Raw genomic sequence first — 21359 nt, forward strand, 5'->3', positions numbered from 1 at the left:
TTGGGAGATAGCTGTGACTTCCTGATGTCTCTACACTGTGTGCATGGGTGAAATTTGGCAATACAGTGAGACTAGTCCAGCAGCCTCCTGAGACATGTAATGCATCCCAGGAGGCTGTGGGGAAAATTCAAGCAGATGTCACTCTCACTTAGGGGGAAAAAAAAGAACCAATCCTCTGCTTTCAATATGAAATATGTGTGGGTGCAGGTCCCCGGATGGAACACATGTGCAACCTGTGTGGATGAGCAGTACTTTGATTTTTGGGTGAAGGTCTGCTTTGACCCTTTTGCTGTCACTGATGTATGGTGTGCATTGGCAGCAGCAGGGGCTTTTATGGATGCTTGCAGCTGTTGCAGCAGCAGAGAATGTGTGTAAACCCAGGTTCACACTGACTAGAGGTTAGAAATCGTGCAAGTTCAGCGAGTCAGTCCGACTTCAGGAGCGATTTTTAGAGACATCTCTGCGGGTTGCTTCACCTAATCCACATGCGGGACGCCGGACACATGGATTCCAATGTTTTTTTTTTCTTTGAAGCATGTGATTACAGCCTGAGGCTCTAATTGGCTTCAAAAAAGGGTGGGCTCGGGGCGCAGGGAACTGCACCCGAACCCACCCACTTGTGTGACAATAGCAGGGCCGATCCACCCTATAGGCTCACTATGCAAGCCGCTTAGGGCCCCACAAAGGTGCAGGGGGCCCCCCAAATTACAAGAGGCCCCCGTCAGTTCCGATAGCAGAACACCCCCTCCCCCCGCTTCCCAACTTTAATATTTAATGTGACATGTCATTTTGCTTAGGGCCCCAGGGAGGTCAGGATCGGCACTGGACAATAGCGAATGAATATTCGCTATTGTCACACTGATTCTCCACCTGGCCAATCAGGAAGTGGGTCCTGAGACCATCACCTGATTGGCTGAAACGACAGGCGATCCTATTGGATGCCTAGGAGGAGGAGGAGGGGGGAGACAAGATGGAAGCTGCCGTCAATAGGAGCCTTGCCCGCCAGTGACTTAGATGTGCGGGTGGCTGGATAACCGACCGACAGCCTAGGGGGGGAGTGGTCTTACATGGTGCAGGTGACCCGACCAACCATGGGGGTTGCCGGGTTTTTTGATGCCCTATGTAATAAAAAATGACACCCAAACACTTAATATCTCCCCACATAGGAACATAAAGACTCTTGTGGGGGCACCTGCAACAATGTTTGTATTGCACATACATATCACAATGCACGTTGGAGTGACAGCAATACTTCTGAGTCCATTATCCATGGTTATCGCTAAACTAATGACTTGAAGAGTTTTTAAAGTGCTGCCTATGGAAAGTTCCGGGTACTGAAGTGTGTCACTGTTTCATGGGTGCACACAATTTTACAGCTTGACATGTTGGGTATCTTGGCAACCTTATTTTTTACCAAATAATTATGTAATAGATTGCATGTGTGTTCCCTAAATTGAACTTTAGTGTATAATTACTGAAATACTGCTTTTGATAAAAATGCGCCAGTAAATTTCGGGTGTCATGCCAGTAAATTTCAATCTGGTAGGTTGGCAACACTGCGCTAATGTCATGTGGCATTAACATTTCAAACTACCACTATTTTATTCTCCAGGGTGCTGGATTTCAGAAACCAGATCATGTTTGGGGGTTTAAAATGAACTTTGGTGCCAAAATGATTGTTAACCATTTCCTGACCGCACTATAGCTGAAAGACGGCTACAGCGCGGTCCTCCAGTTCTGGAAGGGCGTCCATGGATGTCCTCCCAGGACCCCACCTCCCGCACACCCCCTGTTGGACACAGATCATGGTAAGGAGACAATCACAGTGGCCCTTTACCATTGTAGTGATGTGTTGGTGTCTGTGTGAGGAAAGGAGAGACGATAAATGGCAAGGCTGTCAGTACATTGTTTACACTGATAATCAGGACACATCAGTGCAGCCTCATCAGTGCAGATTCATTGGTACAAATTAGTGCAGCCTCATCAGTGCAGATTCATTGGTACAAATTAGTGCAGCCTCATCAGTGCCGTTTCTTCGGTACACATCAGTGACGATTCATTGGCACACATCGGTACAGCTTCATCTGTGCCACTTCATTGGTACACATCAGTGCGGCTTCATCAGTAGTACACATCAGTGCAGCCTCATCAGTGCCACTTCATTAGTACACATCAGTTCAGCCTCACCACTGCCAAATCATTGGTACACATCAGTGCAGCCTCATCAGTGCTGCCAAATCATTGGTACACATCAGTGCAGCCTCATTGGTACACATCAGTGCAGCCTCATTGGTACACATACACCACAGATATTGCAGGGTGCCTTGGCGCGGCTCTGTGGCTCACGCATGCGTTTGCAAATGCGTGCGGACCGAACCCCTGTTTTTAACGCATACTGTAGACAGGTTAATTGGTTCTCTGCAAGCTGGTCGGTAAGTAGGCTTGGTTTTTCCCTGGGCATTCCCCAGGTTTTTGTTGTTATACACATCAGTGCAGCCTCATCAGTGCCGCTTCATCGGTACACACCAGTGCAGCCTCCTTAGTGCTGCTTCGTAAGTGCCACTTCAGTACCTATCAGTGCCACTTCATTGATACACATCAGGGCAGCCTCTTCAGAGCCACTTTATTGGTACACATCAGTGCAGCCTCATCAGTGCCACTATAGTACCCATCAGTGCCTCTTCATTGGTACACATCAGTGCCGCCTCATCAGTGCCGTCTCACTGGTACACATCAGTGCAGCCTCATCAGTGCTGCTTCATCGGTACACACCAGTGCAGCCTCCTTAGTGCTGCTTCATAAGTGCCACTTCAGTACCTATCAGTGCCAATTCATTGATACACATCAGGGCAGCCTCTTTAGTGCCACTTTATTGGTACACATCAGTGCAGTTTCATCAGTGCCACTTCAGTACCCATAAGGTGCCTCTTCATTGGTACACATCAGTGCAGCCTCATCAGTGCCACCTCAGTACAGCCTCATCAGTGCCACTTTATTGGTACACATCAGTGTAGCCTCATCAGTGCCACTTCATTGGTACACATTGGTGCAGCCTCATTAGTGCCACTTCAGTACCCATCAGTGCCACTTAATTTGTACATATCAGTGCAGCCTCTTCAGTGCCACTTCATTGGTACACATTGGTGCAGCCTCTTCAGTACCCATCAGTGCCACTTCATTGGTACATATCAGTGCAGCCTCTTCCGTGCCACTTCATTGGTACATATCAGTGCAGCCTCATCAGTGCCACTTCATTGGTACATATCAGTGCCACTTCATCGGTACACACCAGTGCAGCCTCCTTAGTGCTGCTTCATCAGTGGCGCTTCATTAGTACTCATCAGTGCACATCAGCGAAGAAGAAAAAATATTTTCAAAATTGTATTTGATTAGCCAAAAATAAAAAACTCAGTGGTAACTAAATGCCACCAAAAGAAAGCTCTATAGTTTGTGTGAAACAAATCATAAGAATTTCATATGGGTACGGTGCTGCATGACCGTGCAATTGTCATTCAAAGTGTGACAGCACTAAAAGCTGAACAAATGGCCTGGGCAGGAAGGGGGTGAAAATACCCTGTAAATTGGTTAAGCGTTTGCAAAAAAAAAAAAGGGGGGGGGGGGACTGGAAGCAAAAAGTGTTAAATAGTGATCGTGATCTACAGTGGTCCATACTAAGCCAAGCAACCCAGCAGGCACATTTCCCAGTCACAGGGCCAGAGGCATGTCACGTTAGAACAGGTAGGGTTCAAGGTAAAAGTTCTGCAGAAGGAGAAGGGGGGAAAAAAAAGAAAAGGCTCTCCTGATTGAGTACTTCCGCCACACACAACATGGCCGCTCAGATGCCCTCAATTACAGGGCCGTGACGTTCGGGGAAAGCCGTGATCACGTGACATGCGCCGGGGTTAGATCCGCTTAGCGGCTGCGGCTCATTGTTTCTCCGCGAGAGGTCAGAGGTCACCGGGGCGGTGTGTGACATCACTCCGGTGCATGTGCGGAAACAACATGTCTGTGCCGTTACTCACCGACGCTGTGACCGTACCCGGAGGGGAACGAGAGACTGCGGCGGTAAGACACGTTAGTGGGCTGGGGAGCATGTGAGGTGAGCGCAGGCAGGGCCGCCCCTATGTCCTGTGTGTGTTCTCCTCAGTCACTGTGTGCTAATGGGACTTGTCGGGGGCAGTGTCCTCATCGTTCCCTAATACTGTACATGCCACCTTCTCATGGGTGTACCTCTTCTACCAACAGGTGATCTTCCTGCACGGCCTGGGCGATAACGGGTAAGTGGCTTCTCTTCTTCCATTCCTCCTGCCTGTGCTGGCATGGCTGTGTCACCATCCCTTTGTATGGGGCTTTGGGTGTGTGCTCACATGGACAATGCTCATCTAGTCACTGACAAACTCTCTCCCATGGTTACACCATTACTATGGGAAATAGGACTCATTTACAATGATATTAACTCTTAACCACCTCAATACCGGACACTTTCATCCTCGTCCTGCCCAGGCCAATTTTCAGTGCTCAGCCCTATCACACTTTGACATTTGCACAGGCCATGTAGCAATGTACCCAAATGAAATGATCATTTTTTTTGAGACAGAGCCTTCTTGTGGTATTTAATTGCCACTGTTTTTTTTATTCTTTGCTAACTAAATGAAAAAAGACAGAAAATTAGAAAAAAAATAATCTGCAAATAATTGTTCTCCTGTCCTCATGGGGGCTGCCCTGATGATTGGGGGGGCCGATGGGGCTCTCCTTTCCTCACATGCTGTGTGTGTGTGTGTGGAAAGGAAAGCTGATAACCGACAAGTCTGTTTACTTGTGACCAGCTGTGATTGGACACAGCTGGTCACATGGTAAAGGGCTGCTGTGATTGACGCTTTACCCCGATCTGTGATCTGCTGTGTTCAAGGGATCAGACGCTTCTCGATGCATGCCCTGAAAAGCACGTTCTCAGGAGGGCTTTCAGAGACCCCTTTCCAGAACTGGAGAGCCACCCTGCAGCTATATATCGGCTATAGCAATGTAGGGAAGGGGTTAACCACTTGCCGCCCGCCCTATTACAAAATGACGGCGGCAAAGTGGTTTCAATACCCTGACCAGTCGTCATATGACGTCTTCAGGATATTGAGCCGCTGCGCACCCTCGGGGGCACGCATCGCGGCGATCGTTGTTGCGATGTGTCAGTGTCACACCCCGCAGCACCGATCTAGGTAAAGAGTTTCTGATGGAGACTCTTTACCACGTGATCAGCCGTGTCCAATCATGGCTGATCACGATGTAAACAAGAAGAGCCGTGATCGGCTTTTCCTCCTTTGCGTCTGTCAGACGCGAGTAGAGGAGAGCCAATCGGCTGCTCCTCTGACAGGGGGGGTTTGTGCTGATCGATTATCAGCGCAGCCCCCCTGAGGATGCCCACACTAGACCACCAGGGGTGCCACCAGACCACCAGGGATGCCAATCAGTGCCCACAGTGGGCATCACTGATTGGCATCCATCAGTACAATATATTACAGTACATCTGTGCTGCCTATCTGTGCCGCATATTAGTGCCCATCATCAGTGCCCATCAATTCCACCTCAGTGCCACCTCATCAGTGCTGCCTTATCAGTGCCCGTCAGTGCAGCCCCATCAGTGAAGGAGAAAACATACTTATTTACAAAGTTTTGTAACAGAAACAAAAAAAAAAAGCATTTGTTTTTCAAAATTTTCGGTCTTTTTAAAAAAAAATTTTGCAGAAAATAAAAATCCCAGAGGTGATCAAATACTACCAAAAGAAAGCTCTATTTATGGGAACAAAATGATAAAAATTTAGTTTGGGTACAGTGTAGCATGACCGCGCAATTGTCATTCAAAGTGCAACAGCGCTGGAAGCTGAAAAATGGTCTGGGTAGGAAGGTGTATAAGTGCCCTGTATGGAAGTGGGTTAAAGTATCTTCCCAATTCTTAGATGTGATGGCTGCTTTACTCCCCTTTTTTTTTTTTTTTTTTTTTGGGGGCTTTCTTTCCTTTCATCAGGTCATCCTGCCAGTTGAGCCTCGTACACACGATCAGATTTTCAGATGGAAATTGTGTGATGACAGACTGTTGGCCGAAAATCCAATCGTTTGTACGATCCATCGGACAATTGTTGTTGGATTTTCCGCGGACAAATGTTGGATGGCAGACTTTACAATTTTCCACGGACATTGGTCTGTTGTCAGATTTTCCGATCGCATGTACACAAGTCCATCACACACACAAGTCCATCACACAAAAGTCCAAAGTACAAACACGCATGCTCGCAATCAATGCTCACCAAACACGACATTAGCAGAAGGTGCCCAAGTCCACAAGTCACCTCTGCTTCAGCCATGCAACATCTGCAAGCTTTCTTGCCAGTGCTGACCTCTTCTTGTGACTTCTTTTGGGGCAGAATCTTGGGCCATCATAACTCCTGCCCATGCCAATTACAGTGGACATCCAGACTACACAAAACTAGTTTTACAAATGTCCCCTCCCCCTCCTAATGCCTATGCTGTCTAACCTGTGTAAGAAAGATATATTTACTTGCCTATTTTCAGGCTGTTCTGGTCCAGTCACATGATCCTGCCCCCCTCTGTCAGCCAGTGGCTGCAGGGGAGAGGAGGAAGCTCTGATAACGAATGGGCCAAAGTCAACCTAAGGGTGATCTCCTCACTCCAGGCAATATGAACTGTTAAGCACTCTTTCCTCTGGCTGTTACAGGGGAGATCACATGACCACAGTGTCCACCAATATTGGTTAAGTACAGTAAAAACTTGGTTTGAGAGCGTTTTGCAAGGCAAGCAACATTTTTAAATACATATTGACTTGATAAACGAGCGATGTCTTGATATACAAGTAGCATCACGTCACAACTGAGTTGCCTCTAAGTGTAGCAATATGGTTACAATTAATAAAGGTACAACATTTAGCAACTCTCATGGTTGATGATTAAAAGAGGAAAATCTAAGTATGCAGGCATCTGGGGTAAAGACCATCCTCCGCACCGCCATTGACGTCATCCCTTCCACACTGCGCTCCACGAGCACTTCAAGCCTCGCTTTCAGATCGCTCCACTGCAGGGTAGTCTTCCCGGGCACGATTGCAGACTGACAGCGGTGAGGATGGTCTATGTGGACAGCTTTACCCCGGATGCCTGCATACTTAGATGTGCCTCTTTTAAGCATCAACCATGAGAGTTGCTAAATGTTGTACCTTCATCAAATGTAACCGTATTACTACACTAAAAGGCGCCTCTCTTTTTTTATACTCTGGAGCCTTTGCTGGGTTTTGCTTCTAATCCCCTTGTGGAGGATTCCATTTGTGGATGGACATTTTTTGGTTACGCAACCTTCACATTGCTGTAATCTTTTTATATGGACTGTAGACTAAAGGACCTCTGAATAACTGGTTGTGTAACGAATCATCTGAGTTTCCATTATTTCTTATGGGGAATTTGCTTATGCAAGTGCTTTGGATTACAAGCATGTAAGGGTCGTTTTATAGTGGTTTCTAGGCAGTTGAGTTTACAAACATTTTTTTGGAAAGCAAAAAAACGTGTTCAAGACAGATGTTTTAGAGGCATTTGAAACTTAGGCTTATAAACGCGGTAACTCGCGTTGAGCCATGTTTCATTTACAGGCGTTTTTAATTTTTGACTATTTGACAAAATAATGCTGGCAAACGCAGCTAAACTGATGTTTTTAAACGTGGGTTACTATCTGTTAATTTAAATAGTTCAGGAAAGGGATGGAAAATGTCCTGTGTACATTAAAGCGGAGTTCCAACCACAATTAGCATTTTTTTAATGTATGTCCTTTCATCCTGCGTTTTTATAATATAAATCCGGTCACTTACTATTTTACAATCCGCTGCCGATCCGCATAGATATTAAAAAAAATATAGTTTATAAAACGATATCTACACCGTTGTCATTTTGCTTGTGGGCATTGTGAAGCCTACAGGCACTTACTTCCTGGAAGTCTTGGATGGGGAGTGATAATTGGACAGCACACTGCATCCTGGGAAATGACACACATTTCCCAGGAGCATTAGAGGGAGATGATGTCAGAATCCTAGGTGGTTTCAAAGGCAGATTTTGTGGGACCGCATAACAGGCATTTCCAGATGAGTAAAAAAATACATTTTCTTTTTTTTTTTTTTCTTTTTTAGGTGTAAGCTACAGTTTAAAGCAAAATAGTTTTTTGATGGAACCTCCACTTTAAGCCATATGTACACGGGACGTTTTACAACCTCTCCTGAACTATTTAACTATTAAATTTAACAGATAGTAACCCATGTTTACAAACATCAGTTTAGCTGCGTTTACATGTACTGATAAGATAACAGAGGAGAAATCAGGGGCAGCTGAAGAAAAAGCCCAACTGCTCCTAAATGTCCGTTTACCAGCAGCAGTGTACATGAAGCCTCACTCTTATGGGTGTTACTAATAAATGCTGTTTGGGCTCATCTCTTCTTGTCTACTCCAATCATGCAAAGCTCCCATTTATATGTTGGCATGCCCAATCCAGTGCATAGTAAACCGTAGAACAGCAAGGGGACTCCTCTGTTACCACATGAAGGGGTCTTAAATATCGGTTCACATTTTGCATTGTAGAGTACCTACATACCAGAGGAAGGGCTGACCTGAAGGCCTTTGTTTTCTTGTGTTTGAAATGCCATCAAATGCAGGTCAGCAAAATCCAATTGACTTTCATTGGGCAGTACACGTGGCAGTTCTGATGCTGCATTTCTGTTGACAAACATCCTATTAAAGGGGTGGTTCACCCTAAAAACTACTTTTTCTTATTACACTTGCCCCCCACATTACAATACGATTAAGGCTATTATTTTTTTTTGTTGTTGATGCTGTACATACCTTTGTACAGCATATTCAACCGTGGCATCCGGCTTGCGAGTCCCGCGGGAGTGGGCGTTCCTAACATGTCTGTGATTGACGTTTTGACCAAAAACGAGCTCCCCCCCCCCCCCCCCCCCCCCGTCGCGTAAGCCGCGTCACGGTTGGCGAAAGGAGCCGAACGGCGAGTCGGCGCTATACTGCGCATCGCCGTTCGGCTCCTTTCGCCAATCGTGACGCGGCTTACGCGACGGGGGGAGCTCGTTTTTGGTCAAAACGTCAATCACAGACATGTTAGGAACGCCCACTCCCGCGGGACTCGCAAGCCGGATGCCACGGGTGAATATGCTGTACAAAGGTATGTACAGCATCAAAAAAATAATAATAGCCTTAATCGTATTGTAATGTGGGGGGCAAGTGTAATAAGAAAAAGTAGTTTTTAGGGTGAACCACCCCTTTAAGGTTTGTTTGAGCTGCAGGAAAAGCAGGTTAAACACAGCCTTCTCAAGTCAACCCATTTTTTAATTTGAATGGAAGAAGGAATGTTTGACTACAGTACTCTTTCACACAAACCCCTAAACATATAACACAAAGCGCAGTAATCTGTACCAATACACCAAGTCGGCTCCCTTTTAATTGTTTTGCCTTACAATGATTTTGGGCAGAACTTTTTGCAGTGGCCTTTGAAAATAAGCCCATTTTACGCTTAGTTTACAGTATATGGGGAAAAAACAATTGTGTGTGTAAATATATATTTTGCCATATTATTTTGTTTAAATAATACATTTGTTTGCACTCTGTTTTACCACTACTTAGACATGGCTGGGCTGATTCGTTGTCTGCCATTAAACTGCCCTATGTGAAGTACATATGTCCACATGCGTGAGTATTGTTTAATTTATTTTTTTATGTTACATCTAATCAGAACAATTCTATATTTTGTGCATCAGAAGTGTACATTTGTGTTGCTTAGTTTTATTAATTTAATACTTTAATGGTGAAATAATAGCAATTGCAGTATGAGTAAACAAAATTAGTTTAACCACTTCAATACAGGGCTTTAAAACCCACCTCCATTCCGGGCCTATTCTGGCACTTGTCTCCTAAATGTACAAATCATCATTCTTTTGCCAAACTTCGTTACTTAAAAATCTCCATAGGCGACGCTTTAAAAATTTTACAGGTTACCAGTTTAGAGTTACAGAGGAGGTCTAGTGCTAGAATTGTTGCACACGCTCTAACGCACGCGTCGACACCTCACGTGTGGTTTGAACAACGTTTACATACGTGGGCGGGACTTGCGTGTGCGTTCGCTTCTGAGCGCGAGCTACTGGGGACAGGGGCGTTTTTAATTTTCTATTTATTTATTTTTTATTTTACTTGTTTATTTTTTACACTTCTCTTTTCTTCTTTTTTTTTTAGATCGCTTTTATTCCTATTACAAGGAATGTGAAAATCCCTTGTAATAGGAATGTGTGTGACAAGTCCTCTTTAAGGAGAGATGCGGGGTCAATAAGAACCCACATCTCTCCTCCAGGCTGGAAAGAATGAGATTGTGAAAAAAATTTGTTTGTTTACTTACGGGTACCCAGGCGTGACGTCATCACATCGCGCTCGGGCCTCCGACGGTCATAGAGATGACTGGTGACCATCTGGTCATCTCTATGCTTCACATCCAGCGGACGGCGATCATCTCTCCGGGCCCCCGATGGCACGGGAGAGCCCGGTGAAGCACCGGATGGCTGCGGGATGTCCCCTCCCGCCGCCTATAAGAACGATCAAATGGCGGAACCGCCGCTATGATCATTCTAACGGTGCGCAGGATCGCCGCCGGAAGAAAATGATATCTGAATGATGCCTCTAGGTGCAGGCATCATTCAGATATCCCCGCACAAAGTACAGGACGTCATATGACATCCACCCGGGATAAGATATCCCCTTTTTGGACGTCATATGACGGCGTGCGGTTTTGAAGTGGTTAAAAGAGAAATATGGGCTTTGCACAAAAAAAACCTTATACTCGCATGGGTGGATGCATCATCGATCCGATACGGCACCGCAGTGAGAACCAAGCGATCAAACACCGCTGATTGCTCAATTCTCCCCCTCCACTCTGAGCAGAGAGCTGGGATTGTCAATATCCAACTTCTGTTCTTCCAGCGCTCGCTGAAGCACTGGACTGTGGAGGGATTGGCTCAGGCTCTTGTCGGGTCACTTAGAGTCTGAGCCAGGTGCCTGTCCAGGCTTCTGAGTTGATCTTGACCATATGGTCGGGATCTTTTCAGAGCCTGTAACGGCTCTGTGACGTCAGCCAACAGTGGACTTTAGCCCGCTGATGGCTGAAAACGGGTCACAGGAGTGCAGAACAAATTGCTCGCTTCTGATCCATAAAAGTACAGGCATAAAAAATGTAGCTGTAATAAAATCTTTTTATCCCCTCTGTATCATAAGAACATGTGTCGCCATGTAATGTAAAACATCTGCCGATCTGTACCTGTATAAGCTGTGCTCAGCTGACATCTCCCTTGTTTCTCTGGCTCACAGCTGCAATGGGCGGGGCTGAGCCGTCCTGCTGACGTCAGCTGGGGAGGGGGAGAGGAGAGCTAGCCAACAATCAGCTGGGTGCCATGAGCCGTTTATACAGGTACAGATCGGCTGAGTTTTTACATTACACAGGGACAGATGTTCTAATGATACAGAGGAGATACGAGCAGGGAGGGGAGGAGGATAGAGGATACACAGACACAGGAGAGCAGCAGATAGCAGGCTGCGGCTGACGGAATCACACAAACGGCTCACGGTGTCAGGGCTTGGCAGCCATGATTTTCGTGGTCTGTTTGCAGGGAGAGAGGGTATATCCAGGCAGGCTCAGCCAGGTATCTTAGAGTATACAGGGGCCAAATGGCACAGCACAAGCACTGCGCTGTGTAACATGCTTCAAGGGAACAGGATCAGGGTGTTTTTTTTTTTTTTTTTTTTTTTTTTTTTTTTAGGTTTACAAACACTTTAATGCTTTATAAAACATTACTTTTGTTATAGTATTACATGCTTAACACAAATGATGGATTATGAAATGTATGACCAACCTTAGTTTTGATTAAATAGACCAAAAAAGGGCAACTCAATGCATTTTTCTATCTGCAGACCTCGTATTCCAGTAACTCTAAACATGAAGATGGTGATGCCAGCATGGTATGTATGTGTTCTTCACTAGTGCATCTCTAACATGTTCATTGTAGAAGTTTCTCATTTCAGAAGATTATTTATCTTTTTTCTATTACTGCAGGTTTGATTTGATGGGACTGAGTCCTGATGCCCCAGAAGATGAGGCAGGCATTAAGAAAGCTACAGATAGCAGTAAGTACAGATTCACTGGCACAAAACTGATAATATTAATAAAGAACAGACTGAGCGTCCCTCCCCCAACAAAGTCTTTCTTAAAGCGGGAGTTCACCCATTTGTAAAAAAAAAAATGTTCTCCCCTTAGCTTCCTGCTCGTTCGGTCTAGGGGAATCGGCTATTTGTATTAAAATATGAGCAGTACTTACCCATTTCGAGCTGCATCTTCTTCCGTCGCTTCCGGGTATGGGTCTTCGGGAGCGGGCGTTCCTTCTTGATTGACAGCCTTCCGAGAGGCTTCCGACGGTCGCATCCATCGCGTCACTCGTAGCCGAAAGAAGCCGAACGTCGGTGCGGCTCTATACTGCGCCTGCGCACCGACGTTCGGCTTCTTTCGGAAAATCGTGACGCGATAGATGCGACCGTCGGAAGCCTCTCGGAAGCCTGTCAATCAAGAAGGAACGCCCATTCCCGAAGCCCATACCCGGAAGCGACGGAGAGGATGCGTCTCGTAAACGGGTAAGTACTGCACATATTTTAAAATAAATAGCCGATTCCCCTAGTAAAAACGAGCAGGAATCTAAGGGGGAAAAGTGCCCTCTAAGGGTGAACCTCCACTTTAGAAAGGTTATGCATATACTTCTACATATTTATACTGTAACAGCTTTTTAGCAATGCTTTTTTCCCGTCCTATTTAAAGAGAGTAGCACATTTATTTTGTCTTATCTAAAATTAAAATTGCTCATCAAGTGTATGCATAGTGTAACATTTTATAATTTATTTTGTTTTGACGTGAAACATCAGCAGATAACTAATCACACTTTTTAAATGCTTGTGTCTTTGCTGTTTTACCTGCAAAAATACCTGTAATTCCTATACAGTCAATGTTGAGACTTGCACACATTTTTTCATACTTCATTGCCAAGCAAGTGACATAGGTTGTTCCTCATTGAGCAATTCAACTTCTTTTGACACCTATCTACCTCTAGCTTTACCTGGTTTGTCAATCCGCATCCTTACCCCTGTCCAGTCAGCAGAGAGATGACAGAGGAAGCAAAAAGCAGGCAGATATGTTTTACAGCACTCCTTACAACTTCCCCCCCACGACCACTCGCATGAACACAGTCGTGTAGCTGCTCAGGGCTGTACACTTGCTGCGGTGTAAACCAAGTGGCATGATACATTCAGCAAATGTTACTGCTGCTAGTTAGGGCCAATGCAAGTCAGTGGAGTGCTGCAGCATTTACAGGGTTAAATCAGGCAGTGAAGAAGCAACATATTGCCTGCTCACTGCCTGTCAATTGCCTCTGGAAAGCAATCCACTGCTTTTCGGAGGGACAGCAAGAGCTGCTGCACATCTAAATAAGCCCTTAAAGTGTTATGTGGTGAGGTCTTGTTTGGCAGTGGCAGTTATTGAATGTTAATGTTACCTTTTCTGTTTCAGTCAAGAGTATAATTGAGCATGAAGTGAAGAATGGAATTCCTGCTAATAGAATTGTTCTCGGAGGATTCTCTCAGGTACTTGTCTCTGAGTGATCGAGTGGGGATAATGCTTTATATTTCCTCTTGTTATATCAAGAACTGTATTCTTTACTTTGTGAAAGTAAGATTGAAGCTGAATTACAGGCACATACAAAAAATGAATGCAATTGTGTATATCCTTTATTAATATTAAACACAAAACCAAAAATGTATTGTATTACAGCTTACCAATCATTGGATGTGATGGCTACAGCAGTTTTTTTTTCTTTGGCTTTTCCCCTCTGTTTTCACCTATTGATCTAGCCAGTGGCACGCCACCTATATTGGTAAGGAGCAATTCTGGAGGAAGAAGCAGAGGAGGTGCAGCAGACCACTGCATTGAAGAGCTCACACTGTATAATCCGTTACAGCAAACCCTTTTTTCCTTTTGAGATAAAGGTTTTGCATGAATAAATAAAAGCTGATAAATTTAATCACCCCTGTCAGTTTTAAGTGGTTTGTCTCATCCATGTAAAATGATACATTCTGCTGGAGCGTTTGTTCTGTCAATAATAGACTTGATAGATTACCATATGAAAATTAGAAGAAAGAGAGCCTAAAAATGAAATTCACGTAGCCATCACATCTAAGAATCAGTATGCTGCAATATTTATTTATTATTAATTTTATTATTATATATTTTTATACAACTACTGTAAGTACTTGACCCTGTCTTGATGTTGGAAACAAATCTGGTTCTTCTTCTTTTTCTTTCTTTCTTCTCCTTCAAAGGGGTTGTAAAGGTTTTTTTCACCTTAATGCGGTTGTATACCCTGTACATTTTTTTTATTTATTTTTTTACACCTGTAAAGGAAAAGCCATAATGAGCTAGTATGCACCGCATACTAGCTCATTATGAAATACTTACCTTAAAACGAGGCGAAGAGAACTTACCTGGTCCACGCCGAGCGAGATGTCATGTTGCTCCGGCGTGTCTTCCGGGTATCGCCACTTCAACGATGTGATTGGCTGGAGCGGCTATAACGTCAATTTGGCAAGGTCCGGCGGCTGCCGGTCCTTTAGCTGAGGATCCCCGCTGCGCATGCGCCGCTGCAATCAGCGGCGCATTGCGAGGGGAATATCTCCTAAACCATACAGGTTTAGGAGATATTCTTTATACCTACAGGTAAGCCTTATTATAGGCTTACCTGTAGGTAAAAGTCAAAAAGTGGGGTTTACAACCACTTTAATGCATTCTATGCATTAAGGTGAAAAAACATCCAACGATTAGCAGCCCCCCTCCCCCTCGGCTCATTCATTGGATGATTGATGGCAGCACAGCTGTCAATCTAATCAATGACACGGCGCACTGGGGGCAGGACCAAGTGATACAGTCAGCAGCTAAGGCCGCGGACTGTATCATGGGAGAGCGCTTCCCAGAAGGGGGTTGGCTCTTGTGGGGAGGAGCCGAGACAGCCGCCGAGGGACCCCAGAAGACAAGGATTGGGGCCACTCTGTGAAAAACGAGCTGCACAGTGGAGGCAAGTATGATATGTTTATTAATTAAAAAAAAAAAAAAAGGAACCTTTACAACCCCTTTAACTTTTGCCAGCAAACGGGCTGCTTCTTTTGCCTAATGTTTTTTGTTTCTTTATTTTTTCCACCTGCTTAACCACTTAAGACCCAGACCATTATGCAGGTTAAGGACCTTGCCCCTTTTTGCGATTCGGCATTGCGTCGCTTTAACTGACAATTGCGCGGTCGTGCAACGTGGCTCCCAAACAAAATTGGCGTCCTTTTTTCTCCCACAAATAGAGCTTTCTTTTGGTGGTATTTGATCACCTCTGCGGTTTTTATTTTTTGCGCTATAAACAAAAATAGAGCGACAATTTTGAAAAAAATTGAATATTTTTGACTTTTTGCTATAATAAATATCCCCCAAAAATATATAAAAAAAACTTTTTTTTTTCCCCTCAATTTAGGCCGATACGTATTCTTCTACCTATTTTGGTAAATCGTAAAAAGCGTTTATCGTTTGGTTTGCGCAAAATGTATAGCGTTTACAAAATAGGGGATAGTTTTATTGCATTTTTATTAATATTTAATTTTTTTTACTACTAATGGCGACGTTCAGCGTTTTTTTATTTTTTATTTTTTTGTGCCTGCGACATTATGGCAGACACATCGGACAATTTTGACAAATTTTTGGGACCATTGTCTTTTTTCACAGCAAAAAGTGCTATAAAAAAAGCACCGATTACTGTGAAAATGACCATTGCAGTTTAGGAGTTGACCCTACAGTGCCCCCTAGTGGTTAGGTGTGACCTCATATGTGTTTCTAACTGTAGGGGGGCGGGGCTGGACGTGTGATGTCAGTGATCGTCTTTCCCTATATCAGGGAACAGACGATCACTGACACTACAACAATGAAGGTGTGTTTACACACACCTCTCCCCGTTCTTCAGCTCCAGTGACCGATCGCGGGACACCGGCGGCCATCGGGTCCGCTGGTCCCACGTTCACGGAGCTTCGGACCGGGTCATGAGCACACCGTCGGCGGCGCTTTTGCGACCCCACGGCTGGGCCTTTAAAGAGACACATACAGGTACGTGATTATGCCCAGCCGTGCCATTCTGCCGACGTATATCGACGGTAGGGGGTCCTTAAGTGGTTAAAGATGGTTCTTTTTGCCTTTTGTTTAGACCAGTGTTTCTCAACTTCAGTCCTCAAGGCTCCCCAACAGGTCATGTTTTCAGGATTTCCCTCAGATGAAACGGGTGTGGTAATTACTAAGGCAGTGAAACAGATCAAATAACCTGTGCAAAATAATGCAAAGCCTGAAAACATGGTCTGTTGGTGTGCCTTGAGGACTGGCGTTGAGAAACACTTGTTTAGACCAGTTTTTTTTTTTTTTTTGTTTAGTGAAATCATGTATGTTCTTGTTCATTTGCATGTATAATTCAGTATATTAAGTACCTAAATTTGGTCATGCTGGGAGTGGACACTCTATCAATTAAGGTTTAAAACAGGAAAATATATCATGTTTACTTATCTATTTACTAAGGCTAGCAGCATAAGGATGAAAAAACAGTAATGTTAATTGAGAGAGTGAAGTTCAATTGGTTAAATACAATTCTATGCTGCATAACCCTTTCCTTCCTGGGTTGATAAAGGTGCAGAAACACAACTACTGTAAAATGTATGGCATATTATATATTTCCATGTGTTGCTTATCAGAGTGCCTTCCTCCCCATTTGTCTTTGTTCAGGGTGGTGCCCTGTCTTTGTATACTGCTTTGACCTGTCAACATAAACTTGCTGGAGTAGTTGGACTTAGCTGTTGGCTGCCTCTTCACAAGACATTCCCTCAGGTAATGCAAAATGTGTTTCTCAGTTTTTTCAGTGTATAAACGTGAGTTTATTCTACATAAAAATGTCTCCTAAGAGAATATGGGGGGTGGGGCAGGCAAAGAGATGCTGGAGCACATAGTCCTCACTTGTCCACAGGACACCAAGGAACCGGACAACCATCTGATATAAAACCAGTGAATGCTTCTGCTTTGTCTCAGGTTTTAGAGCCCTGCTAGGATGAATTATTTTGAAGTTCACGTACATTTATTTTATTTTGTTTCACAGCGGTCTTTTTCCCAGCAGTTTTTCTATGTGAAAAACTGCGATGGAGCATACACACAGCCGCGATTCCCGACCAAAGCTCCATCGCAGTTTTTCTGTTGGAGAAAAATTTACGAGCAGGTTCTCGGGTTTTCTACTTGGGATTCCCGGCGTACTTTTTACCGCCGGTAATCCCGTACGTGTGTACTATGTATCAGATTGCTGTGCTGCCTCTGAAGATGGATATCTTTGTGTTAGGGGGCAGGTCTTTCAGTGATCAGTTTGTTGGATTAGATCCCAGACTTATTTTTAGTATATGACCAGCTTTGAATTGAATCTGTGATTTGCCTATGCAGTGTAAAAGACCACAACAGATAATTATACTTGTTTTCTTTTTGCTCCCATGTCGATCCGATCGACTGCTGGGAATGGAAAGAAAGCGGATATGAGTAATAGCTATGGACCATTGGTGATTCACATGGCACCACTGATGGAAATGCTGTCACATGAAGTAAAACACACACTCCTCCATACCTTGATGTACTTGGTGTTTGTTTCTACGTTTGGCACTGAACTTTGTGACTGGTACTAAAGAAACATTAGCATTTGCTGCTAGGGATGGGGAAGTTAAAGTTAACCTGTGTTTTGCCTTAAATGGGAAAAGCATAGGTTTGTTTTGTTTTAAGGAATATGTATGCAGGATCTGCAAACTATCCAACAGAATCCAATATTCTCAACGTAAAAGGGAGTATTACTTTTTACCATGTGAGCATGGCATCCATTGGTGAGGCATTATCTTGGCAATAATCTTGTACTGCTAACCTTGTTAGAGATCTATCTTGTAAGTACTGCCTGATCTTTGACTCCATCACAATATAAATTAAGTCTGACATATAATCTGGGCTAAGAATGATGTGGCAGTAGAACTACAGATTATCCTGTTCTTTATGTCCTTTTAATATAATTGTAGGCAGCATGCAGTGTAAATAAGGAAATATCCATCCTGCAATGTCATGGAGACTCAGATCCTATGATTCCCGTCCGCTTTGGAGCACTCACCTCAGAGAAACTGAAGTCTGTAGTGGCCCCTTCAAAAGTCCAGTTTAAAACATATCATGGAGTCATGCACAACACTAATCAAGAGGTAAGAACCTTTTTGCAGTATCTTTTGAGTAACATAAGCTGTGATCATATTATGAATGCTTTGTTTACCTGGTTATTTTTTATTTTCTGTATTTTTAATGTGATCTGGTCAGAGCTAACATGCTTGTATATCGGCATCATGTCAATCCGCAGTAATAATTTTTTCCTGTGATGCAGATTTCGATTTTCTTGTTAGTTTTTCATATGGATAATTTGCCCCTCCTCTTAAAAGCTTAATCTGTATAGCTTAGTGGCAGGGTTTCTATGAAAACATTTTGTATAAGCTTATCTTTAGCATTAGGACATTAACTAATACAAATTCCCACGAGAGACTGTCCTACATAGCGATGTAATAGAGTAAAAAGGAGAAAATAGGCCAGACCAAAATTGACCTCAATAACTAACTTTAAATATAATGGGAAAGATGTAAATACACATGAAACCAGGGGGAAAACGCTTGAGCAAGCATAACTGGAACTAGATCTACATCCTTTTAAAGGAGGATTTGGCTCAGTCATCAAAGGAAAAGGGAAGGGTGTGTGGTATGTGTGTTTTTTTTTTTTTTTTTTTTATTACTTGCATCACGTAGAAACTGGATTTGGACTTTTAGACGTTTAGACTATCACACGTGGAGCCTTCAGTTGCACATTAATGATAATTTTTGTATATTTGCTCTGCAGTTGATAAACCAATCTATAAATTGTGGTGGAGAGGGCTCTGTGCTTGATTTAACTTCATTGAGCTTCCATGCTTAACAACTGCAGAGATTACCGGTATATCTCTGCTTACAAGGATCGTTTTCAGAATACGACAACTCGTAGACTTGTAAGGAAGGAGTATTAACCACTTGCTTACTGGGCACATATACCCTCCTCCTGCCCAGGTGAAATTTCAGCTTCCGGCACTGCGTCGCTTTAACTGACAATTGCGCGGTCGTGCGACGTGGCTCCCAAACAAAATTGGCGTCCTTTTTTCCCCACAAATAGAGCTTTCTTTTGGTGGTATTTGATCACCTCTGCGGTTTTTATTTTTTGCGCTATAAACAAAAAAGAACGACAATTTTGAAAAAAAATTCAATATTTTTTACTTGTTGCTATAATAAATATCCCAATTTTTTAAAATATAAAAAAACATTTTTTTCAGTCTAGGCCGATACGTATTCTACATATTTTTGGTAAAAAAAAAAATCGCAATAAGAGACTGGTTTGCGCACAAGTTATAGCGCCTACAAAATAGGGGACATAATTTTTTTTACTAGTAATGGCGGCGATCTGCGATTTTTTTTTTTTTTTTTTTTTTTTATTGGGACTGCGACATTATGGCAGACACATCGGACACTTGACACTTTTTTGTCACCATTCACATTTATACTGCGATCAGTGCTATAAATATGCACTAATTACTGTATAAATGCGACTGGCATTGAAGGGGTTAACACTAGGGGGTGAGGAAGGAGTTAAATGTGTACCCTGCATAGTGTTCTAACTGTGGGGGAAGGGGGGTGACTGGGGGAGGTGACCGATCTGTGTCCCTATGTACAAGAGACACAGATCGGTCTCCTCTCTCCCTGACAGCACGCTGTCTCTGTGAGAGCCGGCAATGAGAAATGATCTCATATGTTTACATATGAGATTATTTCTCATTGGTCGCACAGATCGTCTACCAATTGGCCACTCCGATTGGCCGTTCACGGCGATCTGGGATTGGCTGTGTCCAAGGGACACGGCCAGCACAGAGTTTCCCCGCTGCGCGCTCGGGAAACGAGGAAAGGGGCGGACGTCAATTGACGTCCAGTTGGATTTTCAGGTCCGCGCTGTAGCCGTCATTCGGCTATAGCGCGGGCCTCAGGTGGTTAAAGCACAACCATTATGTAGCATTTCAAAGCAAGACGTTCAGCCTAAATTTGTAACAAACAAATGTTTACCCTCTATTTTCAGGGTAAAAAAGTGAGTGTTTTATATGCCAATAACTTAATTATTAATACTTATTATTTTACAAGCATGTCTAAAATTGAAAAGGTTGTACCATTATTCCTAATTTCTATTTTTAAATGTGGTTTTAGGAAATGATGGCAGTGAAAGACTTCTTGGAGAAGGTGATCCCACGAGTGTAACGCAGACGATTCCACTGCAGGAAACCGCTACTAGGCCTCACCTCCAGTGTTTCCTCCCTGAACCCTTGTCCTCTTACCCTCACACCCCCACTCTGTGCTGGTTAATGATACAAGTATTATCTGTCCTGTCAGATTTGATTGGAGCTGTTTAAGGTACAGGGTGGGGGTTGCTGCTCCTACACCCATTCCATGATACCTGCCAAGGGCAGGCCTTGTCATTGCTGCTTCACAGATCCTCCTAGTGTTACATTTCATATTCTGTTGTCACAGTGGCTTACCTGTTGACAGCAGAAAGCCATCATATACCTCAGAGGAGCAGCTGAGTGTGGAGATGTGAATGTACCTTAAACACTCCGTCCTTTCAGGAGCAGAGCTCAGGGCCACTACAGCTGGTACTGTGCCCCAATGTAGGTATTTTTCACAGTCATCTGTCCCTGCTCTAGACTGGTGTTATGCTTTTGGCCTTTCATCCATGCTCTCTGAGCTCTGGTCAAGTATTTGTAAGGTTAAGCATGAACGGGGAAGAGAGTGTACCTTCCAAAGCAGCATTACCGTCTATATAAGGTTTTTTTTTTGTTTTGTTTTGTTTTTTAATTCACAATAAAAAGCCTTCTACCCATTTTGGTCTGTGGTTCATGCACATTCTTTTGTAAGAAAGCTGCAAAGAAACAGTTTGTGTGAAAAGCTGTGTATGTTTTGCTAGTTATACATCTTCTGTCTCCTGCTGATCCCTTGAATGAACCGGAGCTATGCTGAGACTTCTAAATGATAATGTTTTCACTCCCTTTTCTAGAAGAAGCTGCACTTCATCATTATTCAGCATTCCATTCAACT

At 43.8% G+C, this 21359-nt stretch overlaps 1 protein-coding gene across 1 annotated transcript; it reads left to right on the plus strand.

The window, feature by feature from the left end:
• Window positions 1-3861: 3861 nt before the first annotated feature.
• Window positions 3862-21144, plus strand: LOC120926786 (acyl-protein thioesterase 2-like). Its single transcript, XM_040336982.1, has 9 exons — window positions 3862-4065; window positions 4246-4277; window positions 9675-9740; window positions 12003-12050; window positions 12145-12215; window positions 13642-13715; window positions 16927-17028; window positions 18240-18413; window positions 20475-21144. Exons 1-9 carry the CDS (start codon window positions 3988-3990, stop codon window positions 20523-20525), a joined length of 696 nt encoding a protein of 231 aa, XP_040192916.1. The 5' UTR covers window positions 3862-3987; the 3' UTR covers window positions 20526-21144.
• The last annotated feature ends 215 nt before the right edge of the window (window positions 21145-21359 follow it).

The sequence above is a fragment of the Rana temporaria genome, chromosome 2 (assembly GCF_905171775.1).
Source record: "Rana temporaria chromosome 2, aRanTem1.1, whole genome shotgun sequence".
Classification (NCBI taxonomy): Eukaryota; Metazoa; Chordata; class Amphibia; order Anura; family Ranidae; genus Rana; species Rana temporaria.